This window comes from Triticum aestivum, chromosome 5A (genome assembly GCF_018294505.1).
Source record: "Triticum aestivum cultivar Chinese Spring chromosome 5A, IWGSC CS RefSeq v2.1, whole genome shotgun sequence".
Classification (NCBI taxonomy): domain Eukaryota; kingdom Viridiplantae; phylum Streptophyta; class Magnoliopsida; order Poales; family Poaceae; genus Triticum; species Triticum aestivum.
In genome coordinates, this window is record NC_057806.1 from 674804207 (window position 1) to 674831593 (window position 27387).

Genomic DNA, 27387 nt, shown 5'->3' on the forward strand with positions numbered 1-27387 from the left:
CCCCTAATCCAGGACTCCCTCAAAGGCCCAGTGCAAATTGCTGTTTTTTTTGCCTATTTTAGTGTTTCGCAGAAAAGGAATGTCAAACGGAATCCAAACGGAATGAAACCTTCGGGAGAGTTCTTTTTGGAACAAACGTGATCCAGGGGACTTGGAGTAGACGTCAAGAAAGAAGCGAGGCAGCCACGAGGCAGGGAGGCACGCCTGCCCCCCTGGGCGCGCCCCCACCCTCGTGGGCCCCTCGCAGCTCCACCGACCTACTTCTTCCTCCTATATATATCCATATACCCCGAAAACATCCAGGAGCACCACGAAACCCTATTTCCACCGCCGCAACCTTCTGTACCCAAGTGATCCCATCTTGGGGCCTTTTCCGGAGCTCCGCTGGAGAGGGAATCGATCATGGAGGGCTTCTACTTCAACACTATAGCCTCTCCGATGATGTGTGAGTTGTTTACCACAGACCTTCGGGTACATAGTTATTAGCTAGATGGCTTCTTCTCTCTCTTTGGATCTCAATACAATGTTCTCCTCGATCTTCTTGGAGATCTATTTGATGTAACTCTTTTTTGAGGTGTGTTTGTTGAGATCCGATGAATTGTGGGTTTATGATCAAGTTTATCTATGAACAATATTTGATTCTTCTCTGAAATCTTTTATGTATGATTGGTTATCTTTGCAAGTCTCTTTGAATTATCAGTTTGGTTTGGCCTACTAGATTGATCTTTCTTCCAATGGGAGAAGTGCTTAGCTTTGGGTTCAATATTGCGGTGTCCTTTCCCAGTGACAGCAGGGGCAGCAAGGCACGTATTGTATTGTTGCCATCAAGGATAAAAAGATGGGGTTTATATCATATTGCTTGAGTTTATCCCTCTACATCATGTCATCTTGCCTAATGTGTTACTTCGTTCTTATGAACTTAATACTCTAGATGCATGCTGGATAGCGGTCGATGTGTGGAGTAATAGTAGTAGATGCAGAATCGTTTCGGTCTACTTGTCGCAGACGTGATGCCTATATACATGATCATGCCTAGATATTCTCATAATTATGCACTTTTCTATCAATTGCTCGACAGTAATTTGTTCACCCACCGTAATACTTATGCTATCTTGAGAGAAGCCACTAGTGAAACCTATGGCCCCCGGGTCTATCTTTTATCATATAAGTTTCCAATCTATTTTACTTTGCAATCTTTACTTTCAATCTATATCATAAAAATACCAAAAATATTTATCTATTATCTCTTTCGGATATCACTCTTGTAAGTGACCGTGAAGGGATTGACAACCCCTTTATCGCAGACCCTAAAACTGACGCTATAAAATCCTATTTTTCCAGAAAAAAATCAGGGAGAAAGAATTATCGTGATCCATGAGACGGAGCCGTCGTCACCTCCTGTTGTTCATCGGGAGGCCAGATCTGGAGTCCGTTTGGGGCTCCGGAGAGGGGGGTCTTCGTTCTTCGTCATCACCAACCCTTCTCCATCGCCAATTCCATGATGCTCCCCACCGGGAGTGAGTAATTCCTTCGTAGGATCGCTGGTCGGTGAGGAGTTGGATGAGATTCATCATGTAATCGAGTTAGTTTTGTTAGGGCCTGATCCCTAGTATCCACTATGTTCTAAGATTGATGTTGCTATGAATTTGCCATGCTTAATGCTTGTCACTTTGGGCCCAGGTGCCATGAACTTAGATCTGAACCGTTTATGTTATCATCATTATATCCATGTTCTAGATCCGATCTTGCAAGTTATAGTCACCTACTACGTGTTATGATCCGGCAACCCCGAAGTGACAATAGTCGGGACCACTCCCGCTGATGACCGTAGTTTGAGGAGTTCATGTATTCACTATGTGTTAATACTTTGTTCCGGTTCTCTATTAAAATGAGGCCTTAATATCCCTTTGTTTCCAATAGGACCCCGCTGCCACAGGAGGGTAGGACAAAAGATGTCATGCAAGTTCTTTCCATAAGCATGTATGACTATTTACGGAATACATGCCTACATTATATTGATGAACTGGAGCTAGTGTCGTAACGCCCTAGGTTATAACTGTCTCATGATGAATATCATCGAACAAGTAACCGATCCAATGCCTATGAATTTATCTTATGTTGTTCTTGCTAAGTTACTACTGTTGCTGCTACTGTTGCACTTGCTACAAAACTACCACTATCACCGTTATCGTTACTATTACTGTTGTCACTATTATCAAAACTATCATATTACTTTGCTACTGATCACGTTGTTGTAGATAATTAATCTCTAGGTGTGGTTGAATTGACAACTCAGCTGCTAATACCTTCAAATATTCTTTGGCTCCCCTTGTGTCGAATCTATAAATTTGGGCTAAATACTCTACCCTCAAAAACTGTTGCGATCCCCTATACTTGTGGGTTATCAGCAGCCACGTAAAAACTTGCAACAACAAAGTAGAGAATGTCTAACTTGTTTTTGCAGGGCGTGTTGTGATGTGATATGGTTAAGACATGATGTGATATACGTTATTGTATGAGATGATCATGTTTTGTAAAAGTTATCGGCAACTGGCACGAGCCTTATGGTTGTTGCTTTATTGTGAAATGAAAACGCCATGTAATTGCTTTACTTTATCACTATGTGTTAGCGATAGTTGTAGAAGCAATAGTTGGCGAGATGGCCACGACGCTACGATGGAGATCAAGGTGTCAAGCCGGTGATGATGGAGATCATGACGGTGCTTTGGAGATGGAGATCAAAGGCACAAGATGATGATGGCCATATCATGTCACATATTTTGATTGCATGTGATGTTTATATTTTATGCATCTTATTTTGCTTAGTATGGTGCTAGCATTATAAGACGACCCCTCACTAAAATTTCAAGGTATAAGTGTTCTCCCTTAGTATGCACCGTTGCGACAGTTTGTCGTGCCGAGACACCACGTGATGATCGGGTGTGATAAGCTCTACGTTCACATACAACAGGTGCAAGACAGTTTTGCACATGTGAAATACTCGGGTTAAACTTAACGAGCCTAGCATGTAAAGACATGGCCTCAGAACACTGGAGACCGATAGGTCGAACGTGAATCATATACTAGATATGATCAACAAAGAGATGTTCACCATTGAAAACTACTCCATCTCACGTGATCATCGAACATGGTTTAGTTGATATAGATCACGTGATCATTTAGATGACTCGAGGGATGTCTATCTAAGTGGGAGTTCTTAAGTAATATGATTAATTGAACTTAAATTTATCATGAACTTAGTCCTGACAGTTTTTGCACATCTATGTTGTAGATCAATGGCCTGTGCTGCCGTTCCCTTGAATTTTAATGCGTTCCTAGAGAAAGCTAGGTTGAAAGATGATGGTAGCAACTACACGGACTTGGTTTGTAACTTGAGGATTATCCTCATTGATGCACAGAAGAATTATGTCCTTGATGCACCGCTAGGTGACAAGCTCCCTCCCGCTAACATAGACGCTTTGAACGTCTGGCAGACGCGGACTGATGACTACTCTATGGCTTAGAATCGGGACTTCAAACATTTTGAACGTCATGGAGCATATGATATATTCCAGGAGTTGAAGTTAATATTTCAAGCAAATGTCCAAGTTGAGAGATATGAAGTCTCCAACAAGGTCTATAGCTACAAGATGGAGGAGAACAGTTATGTTAGTGAACACATACTCAGAATGTCTGGGTACCATAACCACTTGACTCAGCTAGGAGTTAATCTTCCGGACTGGTCACTTGAAGCGGAACTGCCCCAAGTATTTGGCGGATAAAGAAGGATGGCAAAGTGAACAAAGGTATATTTTATATACATGCTATTGATGTGTACCTTACTAATGCTCGTACTAGCGCCTGGGTATTTTATATTGGTTATGTTGCCCATATTTGCAACTCGAAACAGGGGCTACGGATTAAACAAAGATTGGCTAAGGACGAGGTGACGATGCGCGTTGGGAATGGTTCCAAGGTCGATGTGATCGTCGTCGGCACGCTACCTCTACATCTACCTTCAGGATTAGTTTTAGACCTGGATAATTGTTATTTGGTACCAGCGTTGAGCATGAACATTATATATGGATCTTTTGATGTGAGACGGTTATTCATTTAAATCTGAGAATAATGGTTGTTCTATTTATATGAGTAATATCTTTTATGGTCATGCACCCTTGAATAGTGGTATATGTTTGTTGAATCTTGATCGTGGTGATACACATATTCATAATATTGATGCCAAAAGATGTAAAGTTGATAATGATAGTGCAACATATTTGTGGCACTGCTGTTTAGGCCATATTGGTGTAAAGCGCATGAAGAAACTCCATGCGGATGGACTTTTGGAATCACTTGATTATGAATCATTTGATGCTTACGAACCATGCGTCATGGGCAAGATGACTAAAACTCCGTTCTCCGAAACAACGGAGCGAGCCACTGACTTATTGCAAATAATACATACCGATGTTTTGCGGTCCGATGAGTGTTGAAGCTTGCGGCGGGTATCGTTATTTTCTGACCTTCACAGATGATTTGAGCAGATATGGGTATATCTACTTAATGAAACACAAGTCTGAAACATTTGAAAAGTTCAAAGAATTTCAGAGTGAAGTGGAGAATCATCGTAGCAACAAAATAAAGTTTCTACGATCTGATCGCGGAGGAGAATATTTGAGTTACGAGTTTGGCCTTCATTTAAAACAATGTGGAATAGTTTCACAGCTCACGCCACCTGGAACACCACAGCGTAATGGTGTGTCTGAACGTCGTAACCGTACTTTATTAGATATGGTGCGATCTATGATGTCTCTTACCGATTTACCGCAACATTTTGGGGTTATGCATTAGAGACATATGCATTCACTTTAAATAGGGAACCATCTAAATCCGTTGAGACGACACCGTATGAACTGTGGTTTGGCAAGAAACCTAAGCTGTCGTTTCTTAAAGTTTGGGGTTGAGATGACTATGTGAAAAAGCTTTAGCCTGATAAGCTTGAACCCAAATCGGAGAAGTGTGTCTTCATAGGATACCCAAAAGAAACTGTTGGGTACACCATCTATCACAGATCCGAAGACAAGATCTTTGTTGCTAAGAATGAATCCTTTCTGGAGAAGGAGTTTCTCTCGAAAAAAGTGAGTGGGAGGAAAGTAGAACTTGATGAGGTAATTGTACCTTCTCCCAAATTGGAAAGTAGGTCATCACAGAAAGCAGTTCCAGTGATGCCTACACCAACTAGAGAGCAAAATAATGATATTGATCATGAAACTTCAGATCAAGTTACTACCGAACCTCATAGGTAAACCAGAATACGTTCTGCACCAGAGTGGTATGGTAATCATGTTCTGGAAGTCATGTTACTAGACCATGACGAACCTACGAACTATGAGGAAGCAATGATGAGCCCAGATTCCAGGAAATGGCTTGAGGCCATGAAATCTGAGATGGGATCCATGTATGACAACAAAGTATGGACTTTGGTTGACCTACCCGATGATCGGCAAGCCATAGAGAATAAATGGATCTTCAAGAAGAAGACTGATGTTGATGGTAATGTTACTGTCTACAAAGCTCGACTTGTCGCGAAAGGTTTTCGACAAGTTCAAGGAGTTGACTACGATGAGGCCTTCTCACCCGTAGCGATGCTTAAGTCTGTCTGAATCATGTTAGCAATTGCTGCATTTTATGATTATTAAATCTGGCAGATGGATGTCAAAACTGCATTCCTTAATAGATTTATCAAAGAAGAGTTGTATATGATGCAACCAGAAGGTTTTGTCGATCCTAAAGGTGCTAACAAAGTGTGCAAGCTCCAGCGATCCATTTATGAACTGGTGCAAGCATCTCAGAGTTGGAATATACACTTTGATGAGGTGATCAAAGCATATGGTTTTATACAAACTTTTGGAGAAGTCTGTATTTACAACAAAGTGAGTAGGAGCTCTGTAGCATTTCTAATACTATATGTGGATGACATATTGTTGATTGGAAATGATATAGAATTTCTGGATAGCATAAAATGATACTCGAATAAGAGTTCTTCAACGAAAGACCTCGGTGAAGCTGCTTATATATTAGCATCAAGATCTATAGAGATAGATCAAGACGCTTAATTGGACTTTCACAAAGCACATACCTTGATAAAGTTTTGAAGAAGTTCAAAATGGACCAGTCAAAGAAAGGGTTCTTGCCTATGTTACAAGGTGTGAAGTTGAGTCACACTCAATGCCCGACCACTGCAGAAGATAGAGAGAAAATGAAAGCCATTCCCTATGCCTCAGCCATAGGTTCTATCATGTATGCAAATGCTGTGTACTAGACCTGATGTGTGCCTTGCTATAAGTCTAGCAAGAAGTTATCCAGGAGTGAATCACTGTACAACGGTCAAGAACATCCTGAAGTGCTTTTAAAGGACTAAGGATATGTTTCTCATTTATGGAGGTGACAAAGAGCTCGTCGTAAATGGTTACGTCGATGTTAGCTTTGACACTGATTCAGATGACTCTAAGTCACAAACCGGATACGTATTTATAATGAATGGTCGAGATGTCAGTTGGTGCAGTTTCAAGCAAAGTGTCGTGGCGGGATCTACGTGTGAAGCGGGGTACGTAGCTGCTTCGGAAGCAGCGAATGAAATGAAGGAGTTCATATCTGATCTGGGTGTAATACCTAGTGCATCGAGTCCAACGAAAATCTTTTATGACAATACTGGAGCAATTGCCGTGGCGAAGGAATATATATTTCACAAAAGAACCAAACACATCAAAAGATGCTTCAACTCCATCTGTGATCAAGTCAAGGAGGGAGACATAGAGATTTGCAAAATACATACGGATCTGAATGTGGCAGACCCGTTGACTAAGCCTCTTCCACAAGCAAAACATAATCAGCACCAAGACTCCATGGGTGTTAGAATCATTACAATGTAATCTAGATTATTGACTCTAGTGCAAGTGGGAGACTGAAGGAAATATGTCCTAGAGGCAATAATAAAGTAGTTATTTATATTTCCTTATATCATGATAAATGTTTATTATTCATGCTAGAATTGTATTAACCGGAAACTTGATACATGTGTGGATACATAGACAAAACACAGTGTCCCTAATAAGCCTCTACTAGACTAGCTCGTTAACCAAAGATGGTTAAGTTTCCTAGCCATAGACATGTGTTGTCATTTGATGAATGGGATCACATCATTAGGAGAATGATGTGATGGACAAGACCCATCCGTTAGCTTAGCATGTTGATCGTTAAGTTTTATTGCTATTACTTTCTTCATGTCAAATACATATTCCTTCGACTATGAGATTATGCAACTCCCGAATACAAGAAGAATACCTTGTGTGCTATCAAATGTCACAACGTAACTAGGTGATTATAAAGATGCTCTACAGGTATCTCCGAAGGTGTTTGTTGGGTTGGCATAGATCGAGATTAGGATTTGTCACTCCGAGTATTGGAGGGGTATCTCTGGGCCCTCTCGGTAATGCACATCATGACAAGCCTTGCAAGAAAAGTGACTAATGAGTTAGTTACGGGATGATGCATTATGGAACGAGTAAAGAGACTTGCCGGTAACGATATTGAACTAGGTATGAAGATACCGACGATCGAATCTCGGGCAAGTAACATACCGATGACAAAGGGAATAACGTATGTTGTCATTACGGTTTGACTGATAAAGATCTTCATAGAATATGTAGGAACCAATATGAGCATCCTGATTCCGCTGTTGGTTATTGACCGGAGAGGTGTCTCGGTCATGTCTACATAGTTCTCGAACCCGTAGGGTCCGCACGCTCAACGTTCGATGACGATTTTGTATTATATGAGTTATGTGATTTGGTGACCGAATGTTGTTTGGAGTCCCGGATGAGATCGCGGACATGACGAGGAGTCTCGAAATGGTCAACAGGTAAAGATTCATATATATAGGACGATAATATTTGGACACCACAAGTGTTCCTAGGGTACTGGGTACGTATTGGGTCACTGAAAGGGGTTCCGGGCAACCCCCGGCAAGCTATATGGGCTTAATGGGTCTAGGGAGGGACATACCAGCTCACAGGGGGCTGTTGCGCCCCTCCACCAGGCCGGCCAGCCCTAGGGAAGGCAAGGGAGGAGGGCTAGCCCCTCTTTCCTTCCCCTTCTCAAGGGAGAAAGGAAAGGGGGGGCACCTCCTCCTTCCTTCTCCTAGTGGCAAAACAATGAAGGGGAGGCGGCGAATTGGGGTGGGAGCCCAAGTAGGATTTGACTTATTTGGGCGCCCCCCTGGCTGCCTCTTCCCCCCTCCAACCTATATATATGTGGGGAGGGGGCTCCTAGAGAACACACAAACATTGGTTAGCCGTGTGCGGCGACCCCCTTCAAAGTTTACGCCTCCGGTCATATTTGTCGTAGTGCTTAGGCGAAGCCCTGTGCGGATCACTTCATCATCACCGTCACCACGCCGTAGTGCTGACGAAACTTTGCTGGATCAAGAGTTCGAGGGACATCATTGAGCTGAACATGTGCAGAACTTGGAGGTGCCGTATGTTCGGCGCTTGATCAGTCGGAATGAGAAGAAGTTCGACTACATCAACCGTGTTGTCAAACGCTTCCGCTTTTGGTCTACCAGGGTACGTGGACACACTCTCCCCTCTCGTTGCTATGCATCTCCTAGATAGATCTTGCGTGAGCGTAGGAATTTTTTTGAAATTGCATGCTATGTTCCCCAACAAATCACTCGCACATTAATTGAATTCTAACTTTGTCCTAAGTCAAACTTGTTCAAGGCTGGACCTAGTCTCTAGAAATAATACACTATGTGCTGAGTCTTGGCTTGCTAGAATTTTTCATCCAAATTTGTGTTCCACTCATTGATTTTATTTCTTATTCTTGCATTTTTGTGAAGCTGGTGATCCAAGGTGCTCTACTTGAGAAGGTGATTTTTGTTACAAGGGAGTGAATTGAGTTTGAAATGAATCGTGAGGTGTAGAAACTCAATGAAAAATATAAGAAACTTTGAAGAACAAAATAGCAAGATAGAAAAGGTAATATAAAATTTACCAAAAAATGAAAAGGTTAGGGGAAGATGAAGTGGATCTAGAGATGAATGTGGATGACATTGTTGATAAAGTTGAAAACACAGAGCCAAGATGAGGCCAAAGAAAAATGTGAAAGAGGGCTTCGGAAACAGGAAAATGTTGATGTATGTATGTAGTGTAATAGTAATCCTTGCAAGTATTCCAGTTTGCTTTTCTAGGTGCAACGACTTGGGGGATCTTGTGAGTGATTATGGTCGTCGTATTCATAGTCTTCCCTGTCGTCGTTGTCAACCCTAGCTCAGTCGATGCCGACACACATGGTAAGCTCACTCGCTTGCAAGAGAGGCGAGGGACAAATGTGAGAGCGAGTGTGTGGGCTTGACTAGTTAGACCTTGTCCATTCGGACACGTCCCTTTCTTCCCTCTGTCTCTCTCTCGCTTCGCTGCCGTCGCCAGCGTCGTCCGTCGCCACCGGCGAGGTCACGGTCCGCCGCCTCGAATGGCGTCGTGGACCCAATCTTTCCGGTCGCTTGGTGGATGATAAGTGGTGGAATAATTTTTGTAGTTTGTAAAGCACTCAATTAATATGCTCAGGCTCCTTAAAAAATTGTGTTTACCAATGCATGCATGCATGAAATACATGCATTGGTGAATTTTCTCTTACATTGCATGCAATGAATTAATGCACCTTGAAATCTGAACATGTGATGAGAACAATCAAATTGTGACTTACAAAACGGGAAATCTAAAATTTAAGATAAGCTCTGTAAACCGAAAAGAAGGGAGTAACAAACAGTGAGAAATTTATTGCCCCTTGTCGAGAAAAAAATATATTTGTGGTTGTCCCTAGTGTGGTTATTTTGAGCATTTTATTAGTATTCATCATCTGGCCTGATGGACAGGGAGAGAAATGTGAGATTATGGAGTAAACTTTGGAGTGCAGCAAAGATGCAAGAGCTGTGGGGGCACTCCTGTTTGCAGCTGTTGACATGTGGTGAGTGCGCTTGCTACCAGAAGTTGGAATTATAAAACCCACAAAATGGAATTCCGTCGTGGCACCAGTGGTCTAGTGGTAGAATAGTACCCTGCCACGGTACAGACCCGGGTTCGATTCCCGGCTGGTGCAGTCTTCTTTTTTCCACCTCATACGAGACGACCATTCTGCTTTGGGCCGTCCATTCTGACGTTTTGCATGGGCCACCTTTAGAGAGAGGGGAAAATGGTTCTCTTTTTTTTTTTTCTGGATGGCACAATTTTGATGGTATTTCCTTGTTCAACCCCCACACCCCACCACACACACACTTTGTCTTCGTAAAAAAAGTGAGTCCTGGTTGTGCGAGAGACCTGGCTTGAGGCTCTCCCGGACGATGTATCTGTCGGACGGGCCAGCGATGATGCTGGACCCGGGTAATGGTATGGAATCTATGTGTTCCATCTCAAAAAAAAAGTGAGTCCTGGCCGCTGAGCGGGCGCGCGTCGGATGACTAAATGCGTCCGCACCACAAGCTGTCGACGGTTTGAGAATCAATGTTGGATGTATTCTAACCTTTTGCATCTCGTCACAGTTTTGATGGTTCAGGCATCCAAGATTGATTTCCTTGTTCAGCCCATCTGGTATTGCCCTTCCGGCGTCGTCACTCGACCGCCATTGAGCCAACAATGAGCATGATTGGTTTGTTGTCAATATTTGGCTAGCCAAATGTTGGAATTATCAAATATTGGCAATAGCAAGACTTTTTTTTTTGAACCTGGCAATACAAGACTTGTCAAATATTGATAACTTTATGTGAGATAGGCAAGACAATTCGATAATCAATCAAGTAGTAGCGAATATTTGGCATAATACCAAACATTGGCATGCTTATTTTTGACACCAAACCAATTATGCTCAACGAGCACGAGCTCTGACTATGTAAGTGAGATGAATGGTTTGCTCTGCCTCTGCGTGACTGCATCTGTATATTGCGAACGAATAATGATATTGTGAGCGTCGAGCCAGCGAGTGGATAATCTTACCCGCGAGGGCGCGGTGACGCGGCACCTCTCCATCCACACACACAAACTTCCCCGCTCTCCGGCCGCCGCCGCCAGCACGCCATGCTCCCGCTCGCCGCCGCAAGGGCCTGCCTTTCCTCCCCGGCGCCGACGCCGAGACCCCCATCCCCATCCCCATCCCGAGCGGCGCCTCTCTCCCCCCTTCACCGTCGCCGCTCCACCGCCACGCTGCCCAGACCCGCCGGGCTCCCCCTCCTCCGTCCGCTCGGGGCCGCCGCGGGGGCGGGCGCGCCGGGCGCGTCCTCGCGGCCGGCGAGGGACCGCGTGATCGACTTCGGCAAGCACAAGGGCCAGATGCTGGGCACGCTGCCGCCGTCCTACCTGCGGTGGGTGGTCGTGGAGCTCGACTACGGGGACACGCTGGTCTGGGCGCGCCTGGCGCGCGAGGTGCTGGACGACCCCGTCTACGTCGACCGCGTGGAGTGGGAGCACGCGCACCGCTTCCTCCGCGGCGACTCCAAGTTCGACTACGTCTACGACGATGCCGGCGACGACGGCGACGGGCCGCTCCAGGAGATGGCCGAGCGCTTCGGCTGGGACCTCTCCGACGAGGACGGCTGGGGCCGCCTCGACTTCCGCCTCCTCGGCACCTCCTACGGCGGCCGCATCCCGAGGAAGGCCGGCCGGCGCCAGAGCACCGGCAACAGAACCCCCCGCAGCGGGAGCGCCCTGTTCGACGCCGGGGCGGCTGACCCGGACGGGCCGAGGGGGAAGAGGGACGAGAGGCGTGAGCGGATGCGGACGAGGAGGGAGGAGCAGGTGAGGACGGCGAAGCTGGATGTGCTCGGCGTGAGCGCCGGCGCGAAGGATGGCGGCGCACTGGGGACGGCGAGGAAGGCCCGCATTGGAGCGGCGGCGAAGAAGGACATCCTGGGGCTGGGGCGCGGCGGCGAGAGGGCGGCGCCGCTGAAAGGCGGCGAGGGAGGGAGCCCGTTCCCCGGCCGGCAAGCCTTCCTCGACAAGGTTAGGAAGCTCAAGGGCGATGATAGCTAGCACTAGCAGCAGCAGCTAGGCTAGGTGATTCCAGGATCGTTTAGTGCTCCATAGACGTAAATTTTGACGTGTTCATTTGGAAAATTTACAAGAGTGAGATCTATTCCCTCTAGCAGACACGCAAGGCACTAGGAATTTAAGAACTCATTTTACGGCTAGATTCACACTGTTGCTGCTGTGAACTTCGTTACTCGCGTGATTTATCAAATGAAGTCGAGTCTTCGGCTCGGGGCAGTAAGTATGTAACTGGATTTGTTTTTCAGTTGAGTGAGGAAGGGCAAACACGAATAGATAAACACAAAATCGACATTGTTACATGTTATACTACTAGCCAGCAGCCGACCTATTGCAAAACAGAGGATTGATGTAAGCGGACAGCGGACAACACTTATTATTGTTGAGAAATTAAGCAATTGTTTGATTAATTTAATCCAATAATAAATTATGAAACATGACATAAGCAGTGCTAATGACATACTGAATTTTGATGATGTACGCACGTACTAGGCAGATAGTAGAAACATCTATGCAAACCACTAGTACTGCACACATGAAAGTAAACAGGAGCGGTGTAAATGTGTTATACCCTCCGGTAGGCCAGTTGGCCGTACCAGCAGCGGAGGCGTCGGCCTCGTCTGTGATCCTCTTGTCCGCAGCAGCCTTCTCGGCAGCCGCACGATCGGAGTCAGTGCTCATGGTGAAGACGAAGGTGACGTAGAAGTAGTCAACATAGATGAAGTAGTTGAACCAAGGCGAGCAGTCGCGTAGGAGACGCTCCCCACAAACCTAATCGCCTCTCTCCCATACAGGATCTGGAGAGGCGGGGTTTCGGAGGCCTGCTCTCTCGTCAGCCGTGTACGCGGTAGATGGGATGGGATCACCGAGGGCAGCAGCAGTAAAAGGAACGACCAGGGAGCAGTGGAGGTGTGAAGCGCATGGAGCTGAGCTGCGATGCCTCATATATAGCCAGTCGGGTAGGAGAACGATCCAGCAATAAAACCATTTAATTACAGACATTTCATCTCTATAAAACGCGTTTAATTACAGACATTTCCATCTCCACAATAAAAATGTATTTATTATGGACGTTTTCATTTCCGCAATGAATATGACGTCTCATATTCATTTTGTGTCTGTAATGGACTCTCCAATTTTGACCGGCAAAACATTGCATCGGCTTGGCTCATCCCCGCAACACGCGGCGCGCGCGCGTCGTGACGAGGCGGGCGGCGGAGGAGGAGCGCGCGTGTGGAACACCTCTTCTTCCTTCACACCAACTCATACTAGTGGGAGAAGAGCTCACCTTATAAGTTGGTATACATCTCTCTCAAGTAGCCATGTGGGACTAAACTTCCCACCACTCAATTGACAACATGGGCCCTTAAGGATTTTATGAAATTGTTAAGTGGTCCTGTAGCCCAACTAATATTCAGCAATCCCCCACCAGATCCCAAAGGCCCATGGTGTTGTCCTCTGTTCCAAACTCTGTTTTGATATACCAGTATTTTCAGTGGAGACCCGTTAAGGTTGAACATCCACCTAGAACAAATAGCTACACTCCTCCACAACTTAACAATGGACTAGGCCTTGAATTATCAATTTGGCATGAAGAAGTTTCACTAAATGTCTTACCAGTACTAGGCTGCCGAAGGCTGACCCCTCGGGTGGAGCATATTGGTCACTCCTCGCATGTTCATGAACTTACTAGAGATCACCCTAATCTCATAGACTATGACCAGTAGTCAGGCTCATATAGGTGTGTTCCTTCAAAGATTGCTCTGTAGGATAGCATCTTGCTTTTACAAGCCTTGGAACACATTAAGACAAAAGTCAACCTGCCATACAGTTACCGAGAGTTGTGCATCTCCAACGGAGTGGGTTAGCTAAAATACTCTCCTCAGTTAACCACTAGCTTGTTTTCCCAGGTCCTTTCACGGGATCTCCGATCACATAGGTGTTGGAAATATGCCCTAGAGGCAATAATAAAATGGTTATTATTGTACTTTCTTGTTCATGATAATTGTCTATTGTTCATGCTATAATTGTATTAACTGGAAACCGTAATACATGTGTGAATACATAGACCACAACATGTCCCTACTAAACCTCTAGTTGACTAGCTCGTTGATCAATAGATGGTTATGGTTTCCTGACCATGGACATTGGATGTCATTGATAACGGGATCACATCATTAGGAGAATGATGTGATGGACAAGACCCAATCCTAAGTATAGGACAAGATCGTGTAGTTCGTTTGCTAAGAGCTTTTCTAATGCAAGTATCATTTCCTTAGACCATGAGATTGTGCAACTCCCGGATACCGTAGGAATGCTTTGGGTGTACCAAACGTCACAATGTAACTAGGTGGCTATAATGGTGCACTACAGGTATCTCCAAAAGTGTCTGTTGGGTTGGCACGAATCGAGACTGGGATTTGTCACTCTGTATGATGGAGAGGTATCTCTGGGCCCACTCGGTAATGCATCATCATAATAAGCTCAATGTGACTAAGGAGTTAACCACGGGATCATGCGTTATGGAACGACTAAAGAGACTTGCCGGTAACGAGATTGAACGAGGTATGGGGATACCTGTTGGGGAACGTAGTAATTTCAAAAAATTTCCTATGCACACGCAAGATCATGGTGATGCATAGCAACGAGAGGGGAGAGTGTTGTCTACGTACCCTCGTAGACCGGAAGCGGAAGCGTTAGCACGACGCGGTTGATGTAGTCGTACGTCTTCACGGCCCGACCGATCAAGCACCGAAACTACGGCACCTCCGAGTTCTAGCACACGTTCAGCTCAATGACGATCCCTAGACTCCGATCCAGCAAAGTGTCGGGGAAGAGTTCTGTCAGCACGACGGCGTGGTGACGATCTTGATGTTCTACCGTCCCAGGGCTTCGCCTAAGCACCGCTACAATATTATCAAGGATTATGGTGGAGGGGGGCACCGCACACGGCTAAGAGAACGATCACGAAGATCAACTTATGTGTCTAGAGGTGCCCCCTGCCCCTGTATATAAAGGAGCAAGGGGGGAGGCCGGCCAGCCCTTGAGGCGCGCCAAGGAGGGGGGAGTCCTCCTCCTAGTAGGAGTAGGACTCCCCTTTCCTAGTCCAACTAGGAAGAGGGAAGGGGAAAGGAAAGAGAGGGAGAGGGAGAGGGAAAGAGGGGCCGCGCCCCCTCCCCTAGTCCAATTCGGACTCCCCATGGGAGGGGGCGCGCCACCTCCTGGGCTGCTACCCTCTCTCTCCCCTTAGGCCCACTAAGGCCCAATACTTCCCTGGGGGGTTCCGGTAACCCTTCCGGCACTCCGGTTTTCTCCGAAATCACCCGAAACACTTCTCATGTCCGAATATAGCCGTCCAATATATCGATCTTTATGTCTCGACCATTTCGAGACTCCTCGTCATGTCCGTGATCATATCTGGGACTCCGAACAACCTTCGGTACATCAAAATATATAAACTCATAATGAAATTGTCATAGTAACGTTAAGCGTGCGGACCCTACGGGTTCGAGAACAATGTAGACATGACCGAGACACGTCTTCGGTCAATAACCAATAGCGGAACCTGGATGCTCATATTGGCTCCCACATATTCTACAAAGATCTTTTATCGGTCAGACCGAATAACAACATACGTTGTTCCCTTTGTCATCGGTATGTTACTTGCCTGAGATTCGATCGTCGGTATCTCAATACCTAGTTCAATCTCGTTATTGGCAAGTCTCTTTACTCGTTCCGTAATACATCATCTCGCAACTAACTCATTAGTTGCATTGCTTGCAAGGCTTAAGTGATGTGCATTACCGAGAGGGCCCAGAGATACCTCTCCGACAATCGGAGTGACAAATCCTAATCTCGAAATACGCCAACCCAACATGTACCTTTGGAGACACCTGTAGAGCACCTTTATAATCACCCAATTACGTTGTGACGTTTGGTAGCACACAAAGTGTTCCTCCGGCAAACGGGAGTTGCATAATCTCATAGTCACAGGAACATGTATAAGTCATGAAGAAAGCAATAGCAACATACTAAACGATCGGGTGCTAAGCTAATGGAATGGGTCATGTCAATCACATCATTCTCCTAATGGTGTGATCCCGTTAATCAAATGACAACACATGTCTATGGTTAGGAAACATAACCATCTTCGATTAACGAGCTAGTCAAGTAGAGGCATACTAGTGACGTTTAGTTTGTCTATGTATTCACACAAGTATTATTTTTCCGGTTAATACAATTCTAGCATGAATAATAAACATTTATCATGATATAAGGAAATAAATAATAACTTTATTATTGCCTCTAGGGCATATTTCCTTCAGTCTCCCGCTTGCACTAGAGTCAGTAATCTAGTTCACATCACCATGTGATTTAATACCAATAGTTCACATCACCATGTGATTTACACGCATAGTTCACATCGACATGTGACCAACACCCAAAGGGTTTACTAGAGTCAATAATCTAGTTCACATTGCTATGTGACACCCAAAGAGTACTAAGGTGTAATCATGTTTTGCTTGTGAGAGAAGTTTAGTCAACGGGTCCGCCACATTCAGATCCGTAAGTATTATGCAAATTTCTATGTCAACAATGCTCTGCACGGAGCTACTCTAGCTAATTGCTCCCACTTTCAACATGTATCCAGATTGAGATTTAGAGTCATCTGGATCAGTGTCAAAATTTGCATCGACGTAACCTTTTACGACGAACCTTTTTGTCACCTCCATAATCGAGAAACATATCCTTATTCCACTAAGGATAATTTTGACCAATGTCCAGTGATCTACTCCTAGATCACTATTGTACTCCCTTGCCAAACTCAGGGCAGGGTATACAATAGGTCTGGTACACAGCATGGCATACTTTATAGAACCTATGGCTGAGGCATAGGGAATGACTTTCATTCTCTCTCTATCTTCTGCCGTGGTCGGGTTTTGAGTCTTACTCAACTTCACACCTTGTAACACAGGCAAGAACTCCTTTTTGACTGTTGCATTTTGAATTACTTCAAAATCTTGTCAAGGTATGTACTCATTGAAAAACTTATCAAGCGTCTTGATCTATCTTTATAGATCTTGATGCTCAATATGTAAGCAGCTTCACCGAGGGCTTTCTTTGAAAAACTCCTTTCAAATATTCCTTTATGCTTTGCAGAATAATTCTACATTATCTCCGATCAACAATATGTCATTCACATATACTTATCAGAAATGCTGTAGTGCTCCCACTCACTTTCTTGTAAATACAGGCTTCACCGCAAGTCTGTATAAAACTATATGCTTGGATCAACTTATCAATGTGTATATTCCAACTCCGAGATGCTTGCACCAGTCCATAGATGGATCGCTGGAGCTTGCATATTTTGTTAGTACCTTTAGGATTGACAAAACCTTCTGGTTGCATCATATACAACTCTTCTTTAATAAATCCATTAAGGAATGCAGTTTTGTTTATCCATTTGCCAGATTTCATAAAATGCGGCAATTGCTAACATGATTCGGACAGACTTAAGCATATATACGAGTGAGAAACTCTCATCGTAGTCAACACCTTGAACTTGTCGAAAACCTTTTTGCGACAATTCTAGCTTTGTAGAGAGTAACACTACTATCAGCGTACGTCTTCCTCTTGAAGATCCATTTAATCTCAATGGCTCACCAATCAATGGGCAAGTCAATCAAAGTCCATACTTTGTTCTTATACATGGATCCCATCTCAGATTTCATGGCCTCAAGCCATTTCACGGAATCTGGGCTCATCATCGCTTGCTCATAGTTCGTAGGTTCATCATAGTCAAGTAACATGACCTCCAGAACAGGATTACCGTACCACTCTGGTGCGGATCTCACTCTGGTTTACCTATGAGGTTCGGTAGTAACTTGATCTGAAGTTACATGATCATCATCATTAGCTTCCTCACTAATTGGTGTAGTAGTCACAGGAACAGATTTCTGTGACAAACTACTTTCCAATAAGGGAGCAGGTACAGTTACCTCATCAAGTTCTACTTTCCTCCCACTCACTTCTTTCGAGAAAAACTCCTTCTCTAGAAAGGATCCATTCTCAGCAATGAATAACTTGCCTTCGGATCTGTGATAGAAGGTGTACCCAATAGTTTCTTTTGGGTATCCTATGAAGATTTACTTTTCCAATTTGGGTTCGAGCTTATCATGTTGAAACTTTTTCACATAAGCATCGCAGTCCCAAACTTTAAGAAACGACAGCTTAGGTTTCTTGCCAAACCATAGTTCATACGGTGTCATCTCCATGGATTTAAATGGTGCTCTATTTAATGTGAATGTAGCTGTCTCTAATGCATAACCCCAAAACGATAGTGGTAGATCGGTAAGAGACATCATAGATCGTACTATATCTAATAAAGTACGGTTATGACATTCGGACACACCATTACACTGTGGTGTTCCAGATGGCGTGAGTAGTGAAACTATTTCACATTTTTTTAACTGAAGGCCAAACTCGTAACTCAAATATTTTACTTCTGCGATCATATCGTAGAAACTTTTATTTTTGTTACGATGATTCTCCACTGTACTATGAAATTCTTTGAACTTTTCAAATGTTTCAGACTTGTGTTTCATCAAGTAGATATACTCATATCTGCTCAAATCATCTGTGAAGATCAGAAAATAATGATACCTGCTGCGAGCCTCAATATTCATCGTACCACATACATCAGTATGTATGATTTCCAACAAATCTTTTGCTTGCTCCATTGTTCCGGAGAACAGAGTCTTAGTCATCTTGCCCATGATGCATGGTTCGCAAGCATCAACTGATTCATAATCAAGTGATTCCAAAAGCCCATCAGCATGGATTTTCTTCATGCGCTTTACACCAATATGACCTAAACGGCAGTGCCATAAATAAGTTGCACTATCATTATTAACTTTGCATCTTTTGGCTTCAATATTATGAAAATGTGTATCACTACGATCGAGATCCAACAAACCATTTTCATTGGGTGTATGACCATAGAAGGTTTTATTCATGTAAACAGAACAACAATTATTCTATAACTTACATGAATAACCGTATTGCAATAAACATGATCCAATCTTATTTATGCTCAACGCAAACACTAAATAACATTTATATTAGGTTTAACACTAATCCCGAAAGTATAGGGAGTGTGCGATGATGATCATATCAATCTTGGAACCATTTCCAATACACATCGTCACTTCACCTGTAACTAGTCTCTGTTCATTCTGCATTCCCGTTTCGAGTTACTATTCTTAGCAACTGAACCAGTATCAAATACCGAGGGGTTGCTATGAACACTAGTAAAATGCACATCAATAATCTGTATATCAAATATACCATTGTTCACTTTGCCATCCTTCTTATCCGCCAAATACTTGGGGCAGTTCCGCTTCTAGTGACCAGTCCCTTTACAGGAGAATTACTTAGTCTCAGGCTTAGGACCAGACTTGGGCTTCTTCACTTGAGCAACAACTTGCTTGCCGTTCTTCTTGAAGTTCCCTTTCTTTCCCTTTGCCCTTTTCTTGAAACTAGTGGTCTTGTTAATCATCAACACTTGATGCTCTTTCTTGATTTCTACCTTCATCGATTTCATCATCATGAAAAGCTCGGGAATCGTTTTCATCATCCCTTGCATATCATAGTTCATCACGAAGTTCTACTAACTTGGTGATGGTGACTAGAGAATTCTGTCAATCACTATTTTATCTGGAAGATTAACTCCCACTTGATTCAAGCGATTGTAGTACCCAGACAATCTGAACACATGTTCACTACTTGAGCTATTCTCCTCCATCTTTTAGCTATAGAACTTGTTGGAGATTTCATATCTCTCAACTCGGGTATTTGCTTGAAATATTAACTTCAACTCCTGGAACATCCATATGATCCATGACGTTCAAAATGTCTTTGAAGTCCCGATTCTAAGCCGTTTAAGCATGGTGCACGAAACTATCAAGTAGTCATCATATTGAGCTAGCCAAACGTTCATAACGTCTGCATCTGCTCCTGTAATAGGTTTGTCACCTAGCGGTGCATTAAGGACATAATTCTTCTGTGCAGCAATGAGGATAATCCTCAGATCACGGATCCAATCCGCATCATTGCTACTAACATTTTTCAACATAATTTTTCTCTAGGAACATATCAAAAATAAAATAGGGGAGCTAAACGCGAGCTATTGATCTACAACATAGATATGCTAATATTACCAGGACTAAGTTCATGATAAATTAAAGTTCAATTAATCATATTACTTAAGAACTCCCACTTAGAAAGACATCCCTCTAATCTTGTAAGTGATCACGTGATCCAAATCAACTAAACCATAACCGATCATCACGTGAAATGGAGTAGTTTTCAATGGTGAACATCACTATGTTGATCATATCTACTATATGATTCGCGCTCGACCTTTCAGTCTCAGTGTTCCGAGGCCATATCTGCATATGCTAGGCTCGTCAAGTTTAACCTGAGTATTCTACGTGTGCAAAACTGGCTTGCACCCGTTGTAGATGGACGTAGAGCTTATCACACCCGTTCATCACGTGGTGTCTGGGCACGACGAACTTTGGCAATGGTGCATACTCAGGGAGAACACTTTTTATCTTGAAATTTAGTGAGAGATCATCTTATAAAGCTACCGTCGAACTAAGCAAAATAAGATGCATAAAAAATAAACATCACATGCAATCAAAATATTTGACATGATATGGCCATCATCATCTTGTGCCTTTGATCTCCATCTCCAAAACATCATCATGATTTCCATCGTCACCGGTATGACACCATGATCTCCATCATCTTGATCTATATCAATGTGTAGTCACATCATCGTCTCACCAACTATTGCTCTTGCAAGTATTGCTATCGCATAGCGATAAAGTAAAGCAATTATTTGGCACTTGCATCTTATGCAATAAAGAGACAACCATAATGCTTCTGCCAATTGCCGATAACTTCAACAAAACATGATCATCTTATACAACAACTTATATCTCATCACGTCTTGACCATATCACATCACAACATGCCCTGCAAAAACAAGTTAGACGTCCTCTACTTTGTTGTTGCAAGTTTTCGTGGCTGCTATGGGCTGAGCAAGAACCGTTCTTACCTACGCATGAAAACCACAACGATAGTTTGTCAAGTTAGTGCTGTTTTAACCTTCTCAAGGACCGGGCGTAGCCATACTCGGTTCAACTAAAGTTGGAGAAACTGACACCCGCCAGCCACCTGTGTGCAAAGCACGTCGGTAGAACCAGTCTCGCGTAAGCGTACGCGTAATGTTGGTCCGGGCCGCTTCATCCAACAATACCGCCGAACCAAAGTATGACATGCTGGTAAGCAGTATGACTTATATCACCCACAACTCACTTGTGTTCTACTCGTGAACAACATCAACGCATAAAACCTAGGCTCGGATACCACTGTTGGGGAACATAGTAATTTCAAAAAAAAATCCTACGCACACGCAAGATCATGGTGATGCATAGCAACGAGAGGGAAGAGTGTTGTCTACGTACCCTCGTAGACCAGAAGCGGAAGCGCTAGCACAACGCGGTTGATGTAGTCATACATCTTCACGGCCTGACCGATCAAGCACCGAAACTATGGCACCTCCGAGTTCTAGCACACGTTCAGCTCGATGACGATCCCCGGACTCCGATCCAGCAAAGTGTCGGGGAAGAGTTCCGTCAGCACGACGGCGTGGTGACGATCTTGATGTTCTACCATTGCAGGGCTTCGCCTAAGCACCGCTACAATATTATCGAGGATTATGGTGGAGGGGGCACCGCACACGGCTAAGAGAATGATCACGAAGATCAACTTGTGTATCTAGAGGTGCCCCCTGCCCCCGTATATAAAGGAGCAAGGGGGGAGGCCGGCCGGCCATTGGGGCGCGCCAAGGAGGGGGGAGTCCTCCTCCTAGTAGGAGTAGGACTCCCCTTTCCTAGTCCAACTAGGAAGAGAGAAGGGGGAAGGAAAGAGAGGGAGAGGGAGAGGGAAAGAGGGGCCGCGCCCCCTTCCCCTAGTCCAATTTGGACTCCTCATGGGAGGGGGCGCGCCACCTCCTGGGCTGCTGCCCTCTCTCTCCCCTCAGGCCCACTAAGGCCCAATACTTCCCCGGGGGGTTCCGGTAACCCTTCCGGCACTCCGGTTTTCTCCGAAATCACCCGAAACACTTCCGATGTCCGAATATAGCCGTCCAATATATCGATATTTATGTCTCGACCATTTGGATACTCCTCGTCATGTCCGTGATCATATCCGGGACTCCGAACAACCTTCGGTACATCAAAATATATAAACTCATAATGAAACTGTCATCGTAACGTTAAGCGTGCGGACCCTACGGGTTCAAGAACAATGTAGACATGACCGAGACACGTCTCCGGTCAATAACCAATAGCGGAACCTAGATGCTCATATTGGCTCCTACATATTCTACGAAGATCTTTATAACATACGTTGTTCCCTTTGTCATCGGTATGTTACTTGCCCGAGATTCGATCGTTAGTATCTCAATACCTAGTTCAATCTCGTTATTGGCAAGTCTCTTTACTCGTCCCATAATACATCATCTCGCAACTAACTCATTAGTTGCATTGCTTGCAAGGCTTAAGTGATGTGCATTACCAAGAGGGCCCAGAGATACCTCTCCGACAATCGGAGTGACAAATCCTAATCTCGAAATACGCCAACCCAACATGTACCTTTGGAGACACCTGTAGAGCACCTTTATAATCACCCAGTTATGTTGTGACGTTTGGTAGCACACAATGTTCCTCCGGCAAACGGGAGTTGCATAATCTCATAGTCACAGGAACATGTATAAGTCATGAAGAAAGCAATAGCAACATACTAAACGATCGGGTGCTAAGCTAATGGAATGGGTCATGTCAATCACATCATTCTCCTAATGATGTGATCCCGTTAATCAAATGACAACACATGTCTATGGTTAGGAAACATAACCATCTTCGATTAACGAGCTAGTCAAGTAGAGGCATAGTAGTGACGTTTAGTTTGTCTATGTATTCACACAAGTATTATGTTTCTGGTTAATACAATTCTAGCATGAATAATAAACATTTATCATGATATAAGGAAATAAATAATAACTTTATTATTGCCTCTAGGGCATATTTCCTTCAATATCGACGATCGAATCTCGGGCAAGTAACATACCGATAGACAAAGGGAATTGTATACGGGATTGATTGAATCCCCGACATCGTGGTTCATCCGATGTGATCATCGTGGAACATGTGGGAGACAATATGGGTATCCAGATCCCGCTATTGGTTATTGGCCGGAGAGATGTCTCGGTCATGTCTGCATGGTTCCCGAACCCGTAGGGTCTACACACTTAAGGTTCGGTGACGCTAGAGTTGTAATGGGAAATAGCATGTGGTTACCGAAGGTTGTTCGGAGTCCCGGATGAGATCCCGGATGTGACTAGGAACTCCGGAATGGTCCGGAGGTGAAGATTCATATATTGGACGAAGGGTATTGGAGTCTAGAATTGTTCTAGGGGTACTGGGTGACGACCAGCGTGTCCGAAAGGGGTTTCGGAGGCCCGACAAGCATTGGGGGGGCTTATGGGCCAAGGGTAGGGGGCACATCAGCCCACTAAGGGGCTGAGAGCCCCTCCCACCCCATCTCACGTAACTTGGAGAGGTAGGGGTGCCTCCCCTAGGGCAGCCACCCCTCCCAGCTTGGGGGGCAAGTTTCCTAGGGGTGGGGGTGCCCAAACCCATCTAGGGTTTCCCCTATGGCCGCTGACCCTCCCCTAGGGAACCCTAGGGCGCCTCCTCCACCCCTCTTCCCCCTATATATAGTGAGGGAGAGAGAGGGCAGCCGCACCCCATCCCCTGGTGCAGCCCTCTCCTCCTCCAACTCCTCCTCCGTAGCACTAGTGTTTAGCGAAGCTCTGCTGGAGGACCACGAGCTCCATCGCCACCACGCCGTCGTGTTGCTGGAGTTCTCCCTCAACTTCTCCTCTCCCCTTGCTGGATCAAGAAGGAGGAGACGTCCCCGGCCGCTGATCATGTTCTTGTAATAGGAATCACGACTTGCATGTCGATGAGTATGACAACCGGCAGGAGCCATAGGAGTTTTCTTAATTTATTTATGACTTGTGTGTCAATGAAAACGCCATGTAATTACTTTACTTTATTTCTAACTGTTAGCCATAGTAGTAGAAGTAATAGTTGGCGAGGCAACTTCATGAAGACACGATGATGGAGATCATGGTGTCATGCCAGTGACGAAGGTGATCATGCCGCTCCTCGAATATGGAGATCAAAGGCGCAAGATGATATTGGCCATATCATGTCACTTTATGATTTGCATGTGATGTTTGTCATGATTACATCTTATTTGCTTAGAACGACGGTAACATAAATAAGATGATCCCTCACTAAAATTTCAAGAAAGTGTTGCCCCTAACTGTGCACCGTTGCGAAGGCTCGTTGTTTCGAAGCACCATGTGATGATCGGGTGTGATAGATTCTAACGTTCGCATACAACGGGTGTAAGCCAGATTTACACATGCGAAACACTTAGGTTGACTTGACGAGCCTAGCATGTACAGACATGGCCTCGGAACACAAGAGACCGAAAGGTCGAACATGAGTCGTATAGTAGATATGATCAACATGAAGATGTTCACCAATGATGACTAGTCCGTCTCACGCGATGATCAGACACGGCCTAGTTGACTCGGATCATGTATCACTTACATGACTAGAGGGATGTCTATCTAAGTGGGAGTTCATTAAATAATCAGATGAACTTAATTATCATGAACATAGTCAAAAGGTCTTTGCAAATTAGGTCGTAGCTTACGCTTTAGTTCTACTGTTTAAGATATGTTCCTAGAGAAAATTTAGTTGAAAGTTGATAGTAGAAATTGTGCGGACTGGGTCCGTAAACTGAGGATTATCCTCATTGCTGCGCAGAAGGCTTATGTCCTTAATGCACCGCTCTGTGTGCTGAACCTCGAGCGTCGTCTGTAGATGTTGCGAAACATCTGACATGCACGTTTTGATGTCTACGTGATAGTTCAGTGTGTAATGCTAATGGTTTAGAATTGTGGCACCAAAGACGGTTTTGAAACGTCGCAAAACATATGAGATGTTCCAAAGATTGAAATTGGGATTTCAGACTAGTGCCCACGTCAAGAGGTATGAGACCTCTGACAAGTTTCTTAAGCCTGCAAACTAAGGGAGAAAAGCTCAATCGTTGAGCATGTGCTCAGATTGTCTGAGTACTACAATCGCTTGAATCGAGTTGGAGTTAATCTTCCAGATAAGATAGTGATGGTTCTCCATAGTCACTGCCACCAAGCTATTAGAGCTTCGTGATGAACTATAACATATCAAGGATAGACATGATGGTCCTTGAGCAACTCGCGATGTTTGACACCGCGAAAGTAGAAATCAAGTTGGAGCATCAATTGTTGATGGTTAGTAAAACCACTAGTTTCAAGAAGGGCAAGGGAAAGAAGGGATACTTCATGAAATGGCAAATTAGTTGCTGCTCTAGTGAAGAAACCCAAGGATGAACCCAAACCCGAGACTAAGTGCTTCTGTAATGAGGGGAACGGTCACTGAAGCAAAACTATCCTAGATACTTGGTAGATGAGAAGGTTGGCAAGGTCAACAAAAGTATATTTGATATATGTGTTATTGATGTGTACCTTACTAGTTGAAAGTGCAACTATCCCTAGGTGGTTTTGGTAATTCATAACAACATATAGCTCATTGAGCTAATGCTATTCCAAGATGATCATTTCAGGAAAGCTCAATGATTGGCATGGCATGGATGGTGAAAGTGGAACCCTCAAAATGCTAAGGACAAAGGATTGGCTCTAGCTCATATGATCAAGACTCTTCATTTTATATTTTAGTGATCCAAGATCACATTGAGTCTTTAGGAAAAGCCAATACTATCAAGGAGGGATGAGGTGTTGCTTAATGAGCCTCTTGCTTCATGTGCTTAGTGATATGCTCCAAAACCCTCAACTACTTTCCCATATCCACATTTGACCTAAACCCAAAGCCAAACTCGGCCCTACCGATTCTTTCAACCCGGCGCCACCGAGTTTCACTTGTCATAGCCATTGCCAAACCCTAGCAAATCGTTTCTACCGATAGGGATCTCGGTCTCACCGAGATGGGATTGCAAACTCTCTATTTCCTTTTCGTAACTTTTCGGTCTCACCGAAAGAGCGGATCGGTCCCACCGATATTGCAATGTAAACTCTCTGTTTCCTTTTCGTAACATTTCGGTCTCACCGGAAGAGCGAATCGGTCCCACCGAGTTTGCCTGACCAACTCTCTGGTTAGCTTATTACCAAAATTGGTCCCATAGAGTTTGTGTAATCGGTCTCACCGAGATTACGTTATGCCCTAACCCTGACCATATCGGTCCTACCGAGTTGCATGTCGGTCCCACCGAAAATCTCTAACGGTCACTAGGTTTACTATTTTGGTTCGACCGAGTTTGTTGATTTGGTGCCACCGAGATTGGTAAATTGTGTGTAACGGTTGGATTTTGTGTGGAGGTTATATATACCCCTCCACCTCCTCTTCACTCGTGGAGAGATCCATCAGAACACATCTACACTTCCAACTCATATGTTCTGAGAGAGAACCACCTACTCATGTGTTGAGGCCAAGATATTCCATTCCTACCATATGAATCTTGATCTCTTGCCTTCCCCAACCTGCTTTCCACTCAAATCTTCTTTCCACCAAATCTAAATCCTGTGAGAGAGAGTTGAGTGTTGGGGAGACTATCATTTGAAGCACAAGAGCAAGGAGTTCATCATCAACACACCATTTGTTACTTCTTGGAGAGTGGTGTCTCCTAGATTGGCTAGGTGTCACTTGGGAGCCTCCGACAAGATTGTGGAGTTGAACCAAGGAGTTTGTAAGGGCAAGGAGATCGCCTACTTAATGAAGATCTACCGCTAGTGAGGCAAGTCCTTCGTGGGCGATGGCCATGGTGGGATAGACAAGGTTGCTTCTTCGTGGACCCTTCGTGGGTGGAGCCCTCCGTGGACTCGCGCGACCGTTACCCTTCGTGGGTTGAAGTCTCCATCAACGTGGATGTAGGATAGCACCACCTATCCGAACCACGGGAAAAACATCCGTGTCTCCAATTGCGTTTGAATTCTCCAAACCCTTCCCTTTACATTCTTGCAAGTTGCATGCTTTACTTTCCGCTGCCAATATACTCTTTGTATGCTTGCTTGAATTGTGTGATGATTGCT

The 27387-nt window shown here is 44.5% G+C and overlaps 1 protein-coding gene and 1 non-coding gene across 2 annotated transcripts; both read left to right on the forward strand.

Annotated features, from left to right (window-relative positions):
* Positions 1-10087: 10087 nt before the first annotated feature.
* TRNAG-GCC (transfer RNA glycine (anticodon GCC)) lies at positions 10088-10158 on the forward strand. Its single transcript has one exon. It is a non-coding gene; the product is annotated as a tRNA-Gly (tRNA).
* Positions 10159-10975: 817 nt separating this feature from the next.
* Positions 10976-12318, forward strand: LOC123105892 (uncharacterized). The gene has a single exon (XM_044528065.1). It carries the CDS (start codon positions 11130-11132, stop codon positions 12078-12080), a length of 951 nt encoding a protein of 316 aa, XP_044384000.1. The 5' UTR covers positions 10976-11129; the 3' UTR covers positions 12081-12318.
* Positions 12319-27387: the final 15069 nt, after the last annotated feature.

Bases quoted from the DNA above. Each gene is read 5' to 3' on its own strand.
- LOC123105892 (XM_044528065.1), top strand. From the start codon at position 11,130: ATGCTCCCGCTCGCCGCCGCAAGGGCCTGCCTTTCCTCCCCGGCGCCG.